The sequence below is a fragment of the Arachis hypogaea genome, chromosome 7, assembly GCF_003086295.3.
Source record: "Arachis hypogaea cultivar Tifrunner chromosome 7, arahy.Tifrunner.gnm2.J5K5, whole genome shotgun sequence".
Classification (NCBI taxonomy): domain Eukaryota; kingdom Viridiplantae; phylum Streptophyta; class Magnoliopsida; order Fabales; family Fabaceae; genus Arachis; species Arachis hypogaea.
In genome coordinates this window covers 62,130,737-62,147,815 of record NC_092042.1, presented here as the reverse complement: position 1 = coordinate 62,147,815, position 17,079 = coordinate 62,130,737, and the positions used below count along the sequence as shown (strand labels likewise).

The 17,079-nt window shown below is 35.0% G+C and overlaps 1 protein-coding gene across 1 annotated transcript; it reads right to left on the bottom strand.

Annotated features, from left to right (window-relative positions):
• Window positions 1-11,354: 11,354 nt before the first annotated feature.
• Window positions 11,355-12,967, bottom strand: LOC112703223 (RING-H2 finger protein ATL11). The gene has a single exon (XM_025754577.2). The coding sequence runs from the start codon at window positions 12,679-12,681 to the stop codon at window positions 11,503-11,505; it is 1,179 nt and encodes a 392-aa protein (XP_025610362.1). The 5' UTR covers window positions 12,682-12,967; the 3' UTR covers window positions 11,355-11,502.
• Window positions 12,968-17,079: the final 4,112 nt, after the last annotated feature.

Sequence of the window (17,079 nt, the reverse complement as noted above, 5' to 3'; positions counted from 1 at the left end):
ACCGACTTCGTTAGGTCGATCTCTTCTAATTTATAGCAATTTCTCTTTAATAGGGTTGGCCATACCTTTTTCCAGGGATTTGCTGATAACTTGGGTTGACTTGGTCCGATTTTTTAGTATCGGCCAGTCTTTTTTTAAGTTATTATATAGCAATCCATAAGACCTCGTCAGGTTCTTTTTTGGGATCACTTTCGATAACTTCTTGCATTATTCTGTGTTCATCTTTGCCGATTTGTAGGTGGTGGTTTCTATCCCGGTTTGATCGATCTTTAGGTGAATCGCGTTTTCACCTTTGTCAGTCGATCATTCCTATCGAGATCGTATAGTGAATATGTTCTTCACTTTCTGTCGATCTGTTGCTTTATAATCGGACGATGAATGCTTCAGATTAATGCGTCTTGAGAACTTGTAGAATATATGAAATGTATTTTATTTAAAGAAAGTGCAAATATATATACAGGCGGGAGTTTTTTATACCCTTAAGTCGGATTGAATCTCAATCTTGATGCCTCATTAAAAAACCTTTTCACGAAAAAGAGTGCATCTTGTGATGAGACCTATATCTAACTATAGTACCTTCTTAGGTTACAGGCGTGCCATGATCTGGGGAGTTCTCGTCCTTCGAGTTCGGACAGTCTGTAGTAGCCCTTCCCAAGTACTTCTGTGACTCGGTAGGGTCCTTTCCAGTTAGCTGCCAGCTTTTCTCCTCCGGGTCGAGTTGTTCCGATATCATTTCAGATTAAGATGAGATCATTCTCAGCGAAACCTCTTGGCACTATCTTTTGATTATACCTGGAAGCCATTCGCCGCTTTAGTGCTTCTTCTCGGATCCGAGCTCTCTCTTGGATTTCCGGAAGTAGGTCGAGTTCTTCTCTTTGAAGTTGAGAGTTGGTTTGTTCATTGTAGTGCACTACTCGGGGAGACCTTTCCCCAACTTCTATTGGAATCATTGCCTCCACTCCGTATGCTAATCAAAATGGGGATTCGTTCGTAGTGGAATGTGGAGTTCTTCAATACGCCCATAGGACTTATGGAAGTTCATCGGCCGAAGCTCCCTTTGCTTCTTGTAGTCTCCGTTTCAGCCCGACCAATATGACTTTATTGGCTGCTTCGGCTTGTCCATTGGCTTGGGGGTGTTCGACGGAGGTGAACTGGTGTTTTATGTTCAAGTCGGCCACTAGTTTTCTGACGTCTGCATCTGTGAATTAGGTGCCATTATCCGTGGTGATGGAGTATGGAACCCCGAACCTTGTAATAATGTTCCTATATAGGAATTTTCGACTTCTTTGAGTAGTGGCGTTGGCTAGGGGTTGTGCCTCGATCCATTTTGTGAAGTAGTCTACCCCTACTATGAGGAATTTGACTTGTCCCGATCCCTGGGAAAAAGGTCCGAGAAGATCGAGTCCCCACTTTGCAAATGGCCAGGGTGAGGTTACGCTGATGAGCTTTTCCGGCGGGGCGATGTGAAAGTTGGCATGCTTCTGACATAGTGGACATGTCTTTACAAATTCGGTAGCTTTCTTTTGTAGAGTTGGCCAATAGAATCCCGCCCGGAGTACCTTTTTGGTGAGAGCTTGTGCTCCGAGATGATTGCCACAAATGCCGCTGTGTACTTCCTCCAAGACTTCCTTTGTATTGGAATTCGGTACGCATTTTAACAATGGTGTCGAGATTCCTCTTTTGTATAGGGTGTTGTTTATGATAGTGTAGTACTGTGCCTCCCTTTTTAACCTCTTTGCCTCCTTTTCATCTGTGGGGAGCGCTTCTGTTTTGAGGTAGTTAATTATGGGGGTCATCCATCCTTGATCCTGACCTGTTATGGCTAGGAATTTTTCTTCTTCCGATATTGATGGGTTCTGCAGTATTTCCTGGATGAGGCTTCTATTGTTGCCCCCTAGTTTGGTGCTGGCTAGTTTTGAGAGTGCGTCTGCTCGGGCATTTTGCTCGCGGGGTATGTGGCAGATCCTATATTCCCCGAGTTGTCCGAGCTGTTCTTTGGTTTTATCCAAATTTTTTTTATGGTAGGATCTTTGGCTTGGTAGCTTCCCGTTATTTGTGAGGTAACGACTTGTGAGTCATTGTAGATGTTGAGTTTCTGAGCTCCAACTTCCCTAGCCAGCTTCAAACCAGCTAATAACGCTTCATATTTCGCCTGGTTGTTTGAGGCCGGGAATCCAAATTTCAGGGAAAGCTCAAGTTGGGTTCCTTGGTTGCTTTCGATTATCACACCTGCACCGCTTCCAGCTTTATTTGAGGAACCGTCCACGTATATGTTCCACTCTATGGGGATTTCCGTGGTGTCCGTGAATTCTGCAATGAAGTCGGCTAGGTATTGTGATTTGATGGCTGTCCGCGCCTTGTATTAGAGGTCGAACTCGGATAACTCAATTTCCTACTGTAGGATTCTTCCTGCTAGATCTGTTTTCTGCAATATCCCTTTTATGGGCTGGTTGGTCCGAACTTTGATGGTGTGCGCTTGGAAGTATGGGCGAAGTCGTCGGGATGTGAGTATCAGAGCGTAGGCGAACTTCTCTATTTTCTGGTAGTTCAGCTCTGACCCCTGTAGTGCTTTACTAATGAAGTAGATGGGTTGTTGTCCCCCTTCGTCTTCTCTAATTAGTGCTGAGGCTATTGCCTGACCTCCTACTGCAAGGTACAGTATGAGTGGTTCTCCCTCTCGTGGTCGAGATAGGATGGGGGGCTGTCCCAAGAATTCTTTAAAGTCTTGGAAGGCTTGTTCACATTCCGTTGTCCACTCGAAGTTCTTTCCCTTCCTTAAGGTAGCGTAAAAGGGAAGGGATTTTATTGCTGACCCTGCTAGGAATCTGGACAAGGCCGCTAATCTCCCATTGAGTTGTTGTACCTCTTTGACGCAGGTAGGGCTTTTCATGTTGAGTATGGCCTGGCATTTATCTGAATTTGCCTTGATTCCTCTTTGTGTGAGCATAAAGCCCAAAAACTTACCTGCTTCCACTGCGAAGGTGCATTTAGCCGGGTTGAGTCGCATGTCGTGCTTCCGTATGGTGTCGAACACTTGAACCAAGTCGGTTAGTAATGTTTCCTCACTTTGTGTCTTTATCAACATGTCTTCCACATAGACCTCCATGATTTTTCCGATGTGTTTTGAGAAGACTTTATTCATTAGCCTTTGATAAGTGGCTCCCGCGTTCTTAAGGCCGAAAGGCATTACGATATAGCAATAATTCACTTTTGGTGTGAGAAACGAGGTTTTTTCTTGATCCGGTGGATACATTGGAATCTGGTTGTAACCTGAGTATGCGTCCATGAATGAGAGATACTTATATCCTGATGAGGCATCTACTAGAGCATCAATGCTTGGGAGTGGATAAGGGTTTTGGGCAGGCTTTGTTGAGATCGGTGTAATCAGTGCACATTCGCCACTTCCCATTTGACTTTTTCACCAAGACGACGTTTGCTAGCCATAGTGGATATTTAACTTCTCTTATGAACCCTGCCTCTAGTAGCGCTTGTACTTGTTCTTCTACAGCCTGAGACCGTTCTGGCCCGAGTTTTCTTCGTCTTTGTTGTACCGGCTGGGATCCCGGGTAGACTGCCAGCTTGTGGCTCATTAGTTTGGGATCTATGCCTGGCATGTCGGCAGCTTTCCATGCGAAGAGATCAGCATTATCTCATAGAAACCGTATTAATGATTCTTTTGCGTCTCCTTTCAAGATCGTGTCAATATTAGTTGTTTTGTCCGAGGTATCTCCGATCTGGACTCTTTCTATTTCTCCTTCGGGTCGTGGGCGGAGTTCTTCTTGTTTCTGATCTCCGCCGAGTTCTATTGTGTGGAACTCTCCTCCTTCACCTCGGAGATTTAGACTTTCGTTATAACAGCGACGCACCATCTTTTGATCTGCTTTTATTGTAGATATCCCTTCTGCAGTTGGGAATTTCATACATAGGTGTAGAGTTGGAACTATTGCTCCGAGTTGATTTAATGTTGTCCGACCTATTAAGGCATTGTAGGCTGAGCTTCCGTCGACCACGATATAGTCTATCTTAAGTGTTCTGGATTGGTTCCCCTTTCCAAAGGTTGTGTGTAACGATACGTATCCTAGTGGCTGTACTGGGGTATCCCCAAGTCCGAACAGGTTGTTCGGGTATGCTCTTAGCTCTTTTTCCTCTAAGCCGAGCTTGTCGAAGGCAGTTTTGAATAGAATGTCGGCGGAGCTTCCTTGGTCAATTAATGTACGGTGGAGGTTGGCGTTTGCCAATATGATTGTGATGACCATGGGGTCGTCGTGTCCCGGGATGATTCCAGATGCATCTTCTTTGGTAAACGTGATTGTTGGGATGTCTGGTGCCTCCTTCTTTCCTTCGACATGGTATACTTCTTTGAGGTGTCGCTTGCGAGATGATTTAGAGATTCCTCCTCCAGCAAATCCGCCGTGTATCACATGGACGTGTCTCTCCGGTGTGCGGGGTGATCGTTCAGATCGTCCGGCATCTTCATCCCTTCTTCTTCTTTTGGTTCTTCATCCCGATTGGTCAGGAACCGATCTAGTCTTCCTTCCCTAACTAATTTCTCTATGACATTTTTCAAGTCAAAGCATTCGTTGGTGGAATGTCCTCGGACTCGATGATACTCACAGTATTCGTTCCGATTTCCTCCTCCCCTTTTGCCTTTAAGTGGCCGAGCTGGGGGTATTTTTTCCATATGGCAGACTTCTTTGTAAATATCTGCCAAGGATACCCTAAGAGGGGTGTAGTTATGATATTTTTTATTTTCTCTCCGGAGCGATCTTCTTTTTTCTTGGATTCTTTATCTTTATCTCGGTAGGCAGAACCGAACCTCGAGGTTTCCCCAAGTCGAGAATTCTCCTCCATGTTGATGTACTTCTGCGCCCGTTCTTGTACTTTGTCTAGGGATGTCGGGTACCTCTTTGATATAGATTGGCTAAATGGTCCTTCTCGTAGGCCATTTATGAGGCCCATGATGGCAGCTTCTGTTGGTAGACTTTGCATGTCCATGCATATTTTGTTGAATCTTTCCATGTAGTTACGAAGACTCTCCCGATCTCCTTGCTTGATCCCTAGTAGGCTGGGTGCGTGTTTGGCTTTGTCCTTTTGTATGGAAAATCGGGCCAGGAACTTTTTGGCCAGGTCGTCGAAACTTGAGACGGATTTTGGAGGTAGGTTGTCGAACCATCTAATGGCTGTCTTGGTAAGAGTTGTTGGAAAGGCTTTGCAGCGAACTGCATCTGAGGCGTCAGTGAGGTACATTCTACTTTTGAAGTTGCTGAGATGGTGGTTGGGGTCTGAGGTGCCGTCATATAGTCATATCCGGAAGTTTGAAATCTTTTGGGATTTTGGTCTTCATAATTTCCCTGGTGAATGGATCTTGATCTTTCTGAGAGCTACCCTCTGTGGAGGGTCGAGTAGCTTTAGTTTTGAGATCAGCCTCGAGTTTCATAAGCTTATCTTCTAATTCTCGGCGTCGCCTTATCTCCTGATGTAGATCCTCTTCTTTTTCGCGTTGATGTTGGGCTTCTTTCTCAAGTTGCTTTAATCGATTTTGAAGTGCTTTTATCGCCCCTGGATTTGATGAATTTTTGTCTCCATTGGATTCCGGAGTATCTTTAAGTATAGCATCCGTGTTCTTATGCGGTGTTCTATCTTCCAAACCTGAGTCGTGGTCGTTGTCATGGTTGTCCGCCATGGTGTTGGGATGACTTCCAGGTTCCCTGGCAACGGCGCCAATGTTCCGAGGGTTACCTGAAACTATAGGTCGATCTCAGTCGAGATCTTCTGTGTTGGTCGGAGCCGACGTGTTCGGCAGGTGTATAGCGGCCGGGGCTGATGTGTCCGACTTGTTGGACTTGGTGATGGTGATGATCCTTCATCCCCAGAGGGTGGGGGGTACCTGCAAGGGACTCCGATGCTTAAGTTAGCAAGGGTATTAAGCAGGTATTGAGTAGAATCAGAGTATGAGTTATACCCTGGGTGCTCCAGTGTATTTATAGTGGTGAGATGTGACCTTTTGCGGATAAGATAAGTTAGTTATCTTATCTTATCTTATCTCTTGTTGAGGTCAGCTTATCTTCCATGGAACCGCCCTTGTCTCTATCGGCTTGGGCTGCCTTTGGATCTGGGTCGTATTCCTTGAGATGGGCCCTTCTTTGGGCTTTTCCTGTCACTTTGGTCGACTTCTTCGTAAAGAAGTCAGTCCGCTTGACCTAAAGAGGTTGGTCGCTTTGTTACTAAACATTCCGACTCGGTTATCTCGACCCAGGGTATGAACAGTGGCCATCATGGTTTCTAACCCTTTTAGCTTCTTTCAATCTTCTTCTTCTTGCTTTTGAAAATGAGAATAGAGATCTTTTTGTTCTTGCATTAGGGGTTTGAGCAATTCGTCCAATGAGGGTGGTGGTGGAAAAGAGGGTTCATTGTTTGGAGGAGAGGCGCCATAGTTAGAAGGTGGTTCATATTGGTGAAAGTCTTGAGGTGGTGTATAAGGAAGTAGTGGTTCTTGGGAGTATTGGTGTTGGAATGGTGGTGGTTCTAAATATAGCTCATATGGTTGTTGGTAAGGTGGGTATGGATTAGGATCATATGGAGGTGAATGGTGATATGGGGCTTGTGAGTAGGGCTGTTAAAAGCTATGTTGAGGGGGGGTTCTAAGTATATGGTGATTGTGGTTGACAACCACAATGAGGTTCACCACATCCATTAGATTGGTATGCATTAGGAATTGGATTGTACCCATTAGAAATCAGAGGAGGTTGTTGCCAAAAATGCTCAAAATCTACTCTAAAACCCAACCAAGCATTTTGTCAAACGCTTAGAAGGTATAAAAGAAAAGCATGGTAAAAGGGGAAAGAATAGTAAAATCTATACTACTACTAATTGCAAGAAAATAACAATAATAACTTAATTAAACAATGAGAAACATAAAAAGACATCATATGCATTAAATGAAAATTGAAATTAACAAGAGTTCATACAACTAAAAAATAGCTCAAATGAGAAATTTACAAGAAGAACTAAGAAAATTAAAGCAAAAGAACAAGAAAAAGTAAAAAACTAGATGAAAACAAGAATTAAAGCTTGAATCTAAGAGAGTTTAACCTAAATCTACCCTAATTCTAAAGAGAAGAGGGAGCTTCTCTCTCTAGAAAACTAATCTAAAACATGTTTCTAACCTAATCTAATTGCTCCCCTTTGTTCCCTCTTGAATTCTGCATCAAATAGCTTTAGAAATTAGTTGGATTTGGACTTGGATGGCTTAGAAATCGCCCCCAGCATATTTTATTAATGAGGTCACGTGCTGCTTGTCACGCGTATGCGTTGCTTAGCGAATTTCTGGTTACACGTACGCTAGGCCACGTACACGCGTCACCATGAATTCTGCAAATCCTCATTTCTTCATAATTCTGCATTTTTGCATATTTTTTTCTTCATTTCTTCAACCCAATCTTTGCCTTCTAAACCTGAAATCACTTAACAAACATATCAAGGCATCGAATGGAATTAAAGTGAATTAAATTTGACAAATTAAGGGCCTAAAAGTTATGTTTTTACTCTTAAGCACAAATTAGGAGAAATTTACAAAACCATACTATTTCATTGAATAAATGTGAGATAAGTTGATAAAATTCTTTAAATTCAATACAAGATAAACCCTAAAATTGGGGTTTATCAAGCTCCTTACCTTCGATAGGACTAGGCATATATCATCCTTATTTGCATATTTTGTATTTGGTTCGGTGTTGTGAATTGTTTGTGATTGCTTGAGTGTGTTTGCATTGTGATTTTCATTGCTTGTTAATTTGAACTTCTATGACTAGTTATTGTTCTGGCTCCCTGTGTCGGGCTGCGAATGTCTGAACTGTGATAATGAGAATTTAATTATCTACCCCCAACCCTACTAAAAACTCCCTAGTTCTGACCCCCTATTTCTACCCCTTTTAGCTATAGGTGTGAAAGTTTAGTACAGAGCTACAGGAGCATAGAAGAGTATGTTTACAAGTTGAGTTGTTAGAATTTATTTTTCCCTCGCCTTGTTAATTAGAGTTTTATTCAAAGTAGGTTATGTAATTGGTTTTTTCTGTGCTACTATAATGTATTATTAATATTAAGTACATGAAAAAGTGTTATTTGTTTTTGTTAGAAAAGTTTTCAAGTTTTTTCTAAAACGATCGATAGACTTACGCGTAAAGGCTCATACCCTATTACAAAATGTGCGAGAGATGTTGTAATACCCCTGCTATCAGAGTGGCGCACCTGGAAGCCTGACATTCTGATAGTAAGGGTGGTACAACTCCTCCCTTTGCATCTCCTTCTCTTTCGCATGCATGGCTCCTTGGCGACGGAATGAACGGCAGCGCGAGCTCCATCTCTCTCCTCCGTGAACTCTCTTTTTTCTTCCTTGGGTTGAAGTTGACGACGGCGGTGAGGAGCTAGGCGGCGGTCGCTCCCTCTCTTCTTCCCTTTTCCTCCCTCGGTTCTCTCTTTCCGAATGGTGTGAATAGCCGTGGGTGTGTGTGCGTTGTGTTGAGTGAGGGGAGTGACGGCTAGGGTTAGAAGAGAGTGGTGTGTGTTAAAATTAGGGTTATGGTAGTATAATAAGTTATGGTTTGTTTTCGGAGTTTTTGATAGTTTAGTAATTTTAATAAAATTAGGGGTAATAAATTAATTGAAAATCAATTTTAATCCAATAATAAATATATAAATATATTATTTGTTCATCAATTTACAAATTATTTTTAAATAAATACTCAAATTTAAGAATTATAGATAATATAATTAATTTTTTTCATAAAAATTAAAGTATTAAATTCCCAAAATCTCAATTATTTAAATCAAATCATATAATGTTTTTATTTTTTTTAAATTACTAAATTTTAAAATTTAAATATAAAAATTATCTAATAATTATAAAATTAGATAAAAATTCTAATTTAATTATCAAAATTTGATTTAATTAACTTTATCAAAATAATTTTTGAAACCAAAATCTTAAATGAATAAATAAATTAAAATGGACTCATAATAAGATTTTTCAAAAATTCTAAATCTTACATAAATGACTATAAATCATTATAGGATGGAGACAGTAATGTGCAAAAATTAAAAATAAATGCAGAATTTGATATTTATGCCTTACTCTAACCTTCAACAATCTGAGACGATATATGCCTTCAAGTAACCATCAAGACCCTAAGAGGATTTATAAGGACAAATAAGATTTTAAATAAACGAAAATGGTGTATACTGTAACAAATGTAAAATGAGAGTTTTGGGGGAGATAGTTTAAATTAAAAACCAATTTAAAATTATAGATACTAACTTTTTTTATTATTTTAAATTGTGCTATATTTTTATTATTCTAGTACTAATTAAATACATTTTTAAAAGTTTGCTAATTTATTATTTTATTTGTTATTATCTGTTACCCACATCTCACTTTAAAAATAAATTGATACAATGCAAATCGCTATAATTTGTTACAATAAATTGATATAATACAAATTTCAAATAAAAAATTTCATTTTTTATTTAATAAAAGTTCCTTATTTTGTATAACATAAAAATAATATATTCTTAATTTATTTTTAGTTATTTGCTTTTGAGTAAAATTTCGATGATTAATAATTAATAAATAAAAACCAAAATTACCATAATCCTCTAACTGAGTTTCTGTTGCGTGACTCTTCTCTCTCTATTATTATTATATAAATCGTATTAATTAGGACTTAAGATAATTAGTAAACAGTGACACTTTAGGATTATTTATTCTTGAACTTCATTTTAAAAAATGAGCATAAATCTTCATAGGATATTAATATAAAAAGGCTTAAAGTCATTGTTCATATAAATTGTTTTAATAATCTTTATTGATATATATTTTCTATAAAACTTTTCTTTGTTAATTTTTCATTTGCATTGGCTTTGTATAATTCTCACTATGTGTTTTTGAATTAGCATGTAATTTGTTTATTATTGTTTTTTTTATAATTTCAATGATTGATTCTATTAAGAAGACCAAATTAAATAAAAGAGAGTACTGACAAATTATAATAAGAAAAGTTACTAAATTTTAACACATAAAATTAAGGTTTTTTTTTAAAAATGAGTCAAAAGGGTGTTAAAAAATGTAATTTTGTATAATATAACTTCATATTTTTTTAGTAATATAAATTTAAGGTTTAATGAAATTTTTAGTATTCATTGTTCATATAATTTTTTTAATCATTTTTATCGATGCCTATTTTTATAGAAATTTTTTTAATTATTTTTTATTTGGTTTTGTATAATTTTTAATTATTAATTTTATTAGGAAGACCAAATAAAATAAAAAAGAGTATCGATTTACATTGTATCAATTTATTTTTAAAGTAAAATGTGGATAAAAGATAATAATAAATTAGCAAACTTTTAAAATATATTTAATGAGTACTAGAATAATAAAAATATAATACAATTTAAAATAATAAAAGAAGTTAGTATCTATAATTTAAATTGGTTTTTAATTTAAACCATTTCTTCCAAAACTCTCACTTTACGTTTGTTTTAGTATATACTATACTCATTTATTTATAAATTTATTGTCTTTATAAATCGTCCTAGGACTTTAATAGTTATTTTAAGGCATAAATTGTTTCAGGTTGTTGAGAGTTTGAACAAGGCATAAATAGTTTTAAAATTTTGTGATTCCAACTTTTACATGTTATAATCTTCACCTTGGGACGATTTATAGTCATCTACAAAACACAATACGCGCAATAATTTATGCAATTTTAAATTAGTAAGTTCAAATATAAATCGTCTCAATCTGTAATATTTTATTAGTTTATCTAAACCATAAAATTTTAAAACGATTTATATAATATAAAAAAATATTTATATAGCAGAAACTGATTTAAGAGAGTTTGATAATTTTAAATTTTCTTTGTTTTATATAAGTAAAAAAACCCCTTAAAATTAGTGTATGTAATAGATATTCATGTACAGAGGGACGGCGTAGTACACCTGTACAACAGCTTTAAAGGTAACAAGTAGGAATTAGTATATAGAAATCAAATTTAAAAAATGGAAAAGTCTAGGAGGCCAACAATTTTTGTGATTGTTAGCCATTAACTAGCCATCAATGATGATTTGATGGTGTAAGATTGGTGTGAAATTTCATCCAATGGCTCACCTTTCTCTGCTGGTTACATGCTGGCCAAAATTCAATAAAACTGCTGGTCCCCTAGCATTACTCTTAAAAAATAAATAAATAAATAAAAATCAGTGTTACTAGCTATGGTCTATGGACCTATGGTAGTAGTTGCCGGGGATCGGACTATAGGTATAGCTTTTATGTTTCTTACTTTCTTCACAAGTTCTCCTTGTTAAATGTCCAAATTTTTATGTACAAATATTCAAACTTCTACACCGAACCTAGCTAGCTCATGTATCCTTTGAGCGTTCATGTTTCATTTTCATGTACTAATTAAAATAGTAAGTTCAACTAATAACATTGTATGTAATACATGATTAAGCTGTCGATGGAGGGAACAAGAGATCAGAAGGTCGCTCACCAACATTATTATTATCCACCTCCACCCCTAAACACTGAGCGGATGCAGATCTTCTCCCTAACCGACTCCAATTCTTGGTCAAAAACGGCGGCGTCAAAGTAAACCGCCACCGCTCGTAATCGCCGCGGCAGTTGCCAACGCTTCCTGTCCTATACCCCTTTGTCCCACTACTCATTCTCACTAATCCCACACAAGTCTTTGCACGCTTCAATCTCGAGTTCATGAAAACCTCGCTTCGAACCCCACTCGGTAACCTCAGAGTAAACCTTTCAAAATCCTTATCACCGGTCTGAACCCTGGTTAAGGATGTTCCGGCCGAGTTAGACCGCGGAAACAATAAAGAACGCAGGGTTTGGCCTGTCATAACATCGTTCACCGTACGGCTTCTACGTAGCAAATCACCTTTCGATGAAAACGGTTCGACGACGTCATTTTGATCCCTGCCCCTAACATCAGCAGCAGCGTCCTCTTGTTCGTTGCTTTGGCCCTGCTCCTCCATTTCGTTGATGACGTCATCATCAGGAATGTGAATTGAGAATATGGAAGATGAATGGACGTCGTTTTGCGTTGGATCGAGGTCGGCGCGGCAAACGGGACACGTGGAGTGAGATGCCAGCCAGGCGTCGATGCAGGTTGGGTGAAACACGTGGCTGCATTTGGGGATCAAGCGAAGGGTCTCTTGGTCCTCGAACTCGCTTATGCACACCGCGCATGCCAATGCGCACGTGCCGATCTTGTGGCCCTTCACGGAGGAGTAGAGACAAGTAGGGAATGTTTCGATTGTCTCTTGGCTGAGGCCAACACACTCACTGTGGGATCGGCGATCGTTAAGTTCGTCCGCTACCATGGCGATATTCAGCCTGCGAGACTGTACGCGGGCTGGGCGACGGGTGCAGTGGCGCGAGTAGAGCGAGATGAAGGCTGAGAGGAGGAACATAAAGACGATGATGATCATGATGGCCACCATGGAATTTTTGTGGGGTGGTTCTATTGGGGATGTTTGAGACAAATATGTTGGGGTTTTTGCGGCAGTTATCAGCTGAGATGTTGCTTCTGGCGGCTTCTGCATGAGAAGGGCAAAGATGAGGAAACTGATCATGTAGTAGTGTTCGACAAGACTGCCGTTTTGGGTCATTATTGTTGTCGTTTTGAACGATATTTCTTAGTATTTATTGTGGGTCATTGAAGATGTGTGCATGGAAGTGAACTACTCATTCTAACGGGGGAGTTAAAACTAAAAGCTAAATATGAACTACGGTATCATTAGCGCTTACAAAGGGCACCGACTTATATTTCATTTTGTGGGTTTTTGTTATGTTTGCTTTTTTATCCCTTGATGAAGTTGAAGAGAAATTATTGGGAGAAAATGTGACGTTGAGGAGTATACATTTTTTTTAAATAGAGTGAGAAGTTTCGTTTAAAGTTTTTCTAAATGAATAAAGTTACCCATGAAAGGGTTTGAGAAAAATATGTATTAAAATTTTTAAATATTAAAATATATTTTAAAAATTATTTTTCATAGACAAATATACACTTTAGATTTCCAAAATCTACTATGGATATGACATTTTTGTCTATAAAAAAATAAAAATAGTATTTGTATATAAAATTAATAATTACATTGTACCGCATTTTATGGATAAAATCGAGTTATATTTTGACACGATTTATCATAAAAACGGTTCTATCTTAACGGAACATTTCCCATAATCTCGCTATGAGATCGATCGCGAAGATCTCGGATAAAATCAACTACTACTTCAACACTCATTGGGCTATAAATCAAGCACGGTACCGACGATATAACACACAAGAAATTTATCCCACAACAACACACCATAAAACAATACTCCGATCATATACTCGCTTCTATTTTTTAAGTGATTCTTTTTACTGATTTGAGCGTTAGAGTCCTTTTTGCAGGTATTACGTTCGAGTTTGAGTTCACGAAGATACTCCCTGTTTGATTTAGGCCGTAAGGCGCCTTAGAATTGACGCAAGGCCGTGATGCGAGGCTGATATATAACTCGAAAAAAATATCTTTGCTAGAACAGTAATTAAAATCAGTCAAATATTTATTTATGTATAAATATATATTATTTAATTTATTTTTAATGTATATTTTATATTTCAATATATATTTTATATTATAATAGATAATTTTAGTATATATCTAACATTAATAAAAAAATTTTAGAGTGTACTTTATATTTACATATATTTTAATTTCTGTATATTTTTATATATTTCAAAATTTTTTATATATTTCATTTATTCGTCATTTTATATTATTATTATTATTATTATTATTATTATTATTATTATTATTATTATTATTATTATTATTATATCGATAATTTTAAAAAAATAAAAAATAATTAAAATTTATAATAATTAATAAATACTAAATAAAGTAAATTTTAATTTATTTTTAACTAATTTTTTTTATTATCAAACATTTTTAATATTATATATAAAGAGACATACATGCATTGTTATCGTATGAAGTGATCTCATTCATTGAGTTTGGAAAGGAAAGAGAGAAAATAAACTAGACGAATAAGAATATAATGTGGAGGGAAAAAAAAAGATTTTTATAGAATAGATAGAAACGTTTCTCTTTTTTTTTTGGTGAAAGAAATTTTTATATTTTTTTTTTGGATCATGAAATTTTTATATTTAAATAAGTCGTTTTCGCAGAAAACATGGGCTGCCCTTAAATACTACTTGCGATCCAGTAAATTGGGATTTTTGAATGTGTTGTTATTTACTAGTATAAGTTTTGTAAATCATTCGCGAGTTTCAAAAGGTAACTTTATTTGGCTCCTCGATTTTGCATGGCCAAAGGATAACTATGTTATTATATTATTATTAGTTTTGGGTGGTAACGATGTATTTTGATGAAGTAATGCGAAGTCAATATCACAAAGAAAATGTCACCATTATCAATCACCTATAATTCAAATAATATAATTTTTTTATTTTTATCTATAAATTTTGAATTTAAATTTCATTCTTAATTTTTAAAAGATATATCACAATTATGATAACAAATTTTTGAATATCAATAATTTTTAATATTTTTATTATTATTTAATTAATATAAATATTATATTATCTTTAATAAATAAATTTATTAATTTATGTATATAAATTTTAAAAATATAAATATAAACTATATTAATTTATATGTATAAAATTTTATTAGATATAAATATAAATTATAGATTTTTTATATATAAAATATCTATAAATATCAGTATAAATTATTATCAAATATTAATAAAAAATAATAATATTTACTATGCATATATTATTGTTTTTATATTATATACGTAGCTAGCTACCATTCATGGCTTCGATAATGCGTTATTTTGCCAGAGTGGTTTATTCATGTATATCATTTTTGTACCTAAACATTTCTTTCGGCCCCGAACTTGATTATGTAACCCTTCAATGGAGCTCAGATCCGCGACGAATTAGTATTTAACCTGTTGGGTTGGAGAATATCATTGATTACAAGTCTAATAAAAAAATATTTGTTTCGGTTTTTAATTTTTAATTTTATGAAATTGGTTAATTCTTTTGTTAATGAACTCGTTTTTGAATTAACAGAATAATTCTACGTGATATATTAAACAATTTATTTATCTATTAAATGTCAATTAGGATTAGCAGATTTTGTTTGTTTGTAATTTTGCTGTCTTTTGAGAATAATTATAAAAAAATTATTCTATTTTTTGTTATTTTTTATATATATTAGTTGAATTTATTATATAAGAACCGAAAATTATTTGTGATCTTTTTTACTTATAAATTTTGAATAGAGAATATACATATTAAATAACGTTATTAATTATTGTTATTATTAGTCTTATCTATTTGTTATTAATTATTTCAAAATATTGAATTTTGAATCTTTAATATCATGTCTACTTAATTAATTGATATAAATATTCTTATTTATTGTATCTATTTTAGATAAAATATTATGTTAACTTTTTATTGTTTATTATAAAATAGAATATGCACTTTTAATAATAATGAATATATATAAATTATGATGTTAATTTAAATTAAATACACCTAATTTTTTACATAATCTTAATTAATAATATAATATCTCAACTTGTTCCATATATTGGTATTATATTAACGTTTTTTTAGTTTATTTCTAATTCGCCCTCCTTGTGTTTAAGAATGTGTGATATTATCTTTCAATTTAGTGTGAGATGTACATTTCAATATTTTTGGATAATGATAAATACATTTTTTTAAAGATAATTTTTATTATTTAAAAAATATATTGTATAATAATATTATGTATTTATTTTTATTTTATAATATTTGACTAATTTAATTAAAAATATAGGATTATATATATAATTATATTACTAAATATTAGCTTTTAGAAAAAAATATTAGAATACTTTATGTGTACACAAAATAAAAACAAAAGTAAAAAACTTAAGGCTACGTTTATATAGAGTAGTTATAGGTATAAAATGTTGCTACTTTTTTAAGGTTATATAGTAGTAAATAATTGGAGCCTATTCTTTAAAATTCTGATAAGCATGGAAGTTGAAAAGCGTAATCTTTGATCATGAATCGCATCACTTGAAATGTGCACCCAATACTTGAACGCCAAAAGAGTAGTTTTTGATACAGAAAAGTGTAGCCTTTGAGAATAGGCAACGACCAAATAGGTATTTCCCACTAAACCGTCTCCAAAGCTAAAAAAAGCGTAGCCTTAGTCAAAAACATCTTTTTTTATTTTTAACTACACTTTTCAAGAGTAGTTGAATGAGTGATTTTCTTGTAGTGACAACTGTTTCAAGCAACAGCGAAAAGATTATAAAAATATCTTCTATTCAATTTCTATAAGTAAAAAAAATTAAAAAATTATTAATGTTTCTTAGTTTTATACGATAAATTTAGCTAATATATATGAAAAAGATAACAAAAAATTGAGAAAAGTCTTAAACGACTCTGACAATTATTTTCAAATGACAGAGACCCACAACAAAAAAATTTGTAAGTCCTAATTGGCATTTAACGGATAAATCAATAGTTTAACGTCTTATATAAGTTTGTTTCATTAACCCAAAGAAAAAATATTGACGAATGGACTAACCAGTCTCACATAAATAAAGATCAAAAGTCTAAAAGAATTTTTTTGTTGAAAACTTCGTTATCTTTCGGGATAATTATCAAAAATCATTTAGAATTTTTTTCTCCAACTTTAATTAACTTTTTAAGTTTGAACTATATTATATATATATATATATATATATATATATATATATATATATATATATATATATATATTTTAACAACTTGTGAACAATACTTTTCACAACTCTCATAATCCCCGGTCATGAACCCCAAAACTTGGTGTTCAATACCATGGCATAAACACAACTTCGCACAACTAACCAGCAAGTGCACTGGGTCGTCCAAGTAATAAACCTTACGCGAGTAAGGGTCGATCCCACGGAGATTGTTAGTATGAAGCAAGCTATGGTCATCTTGT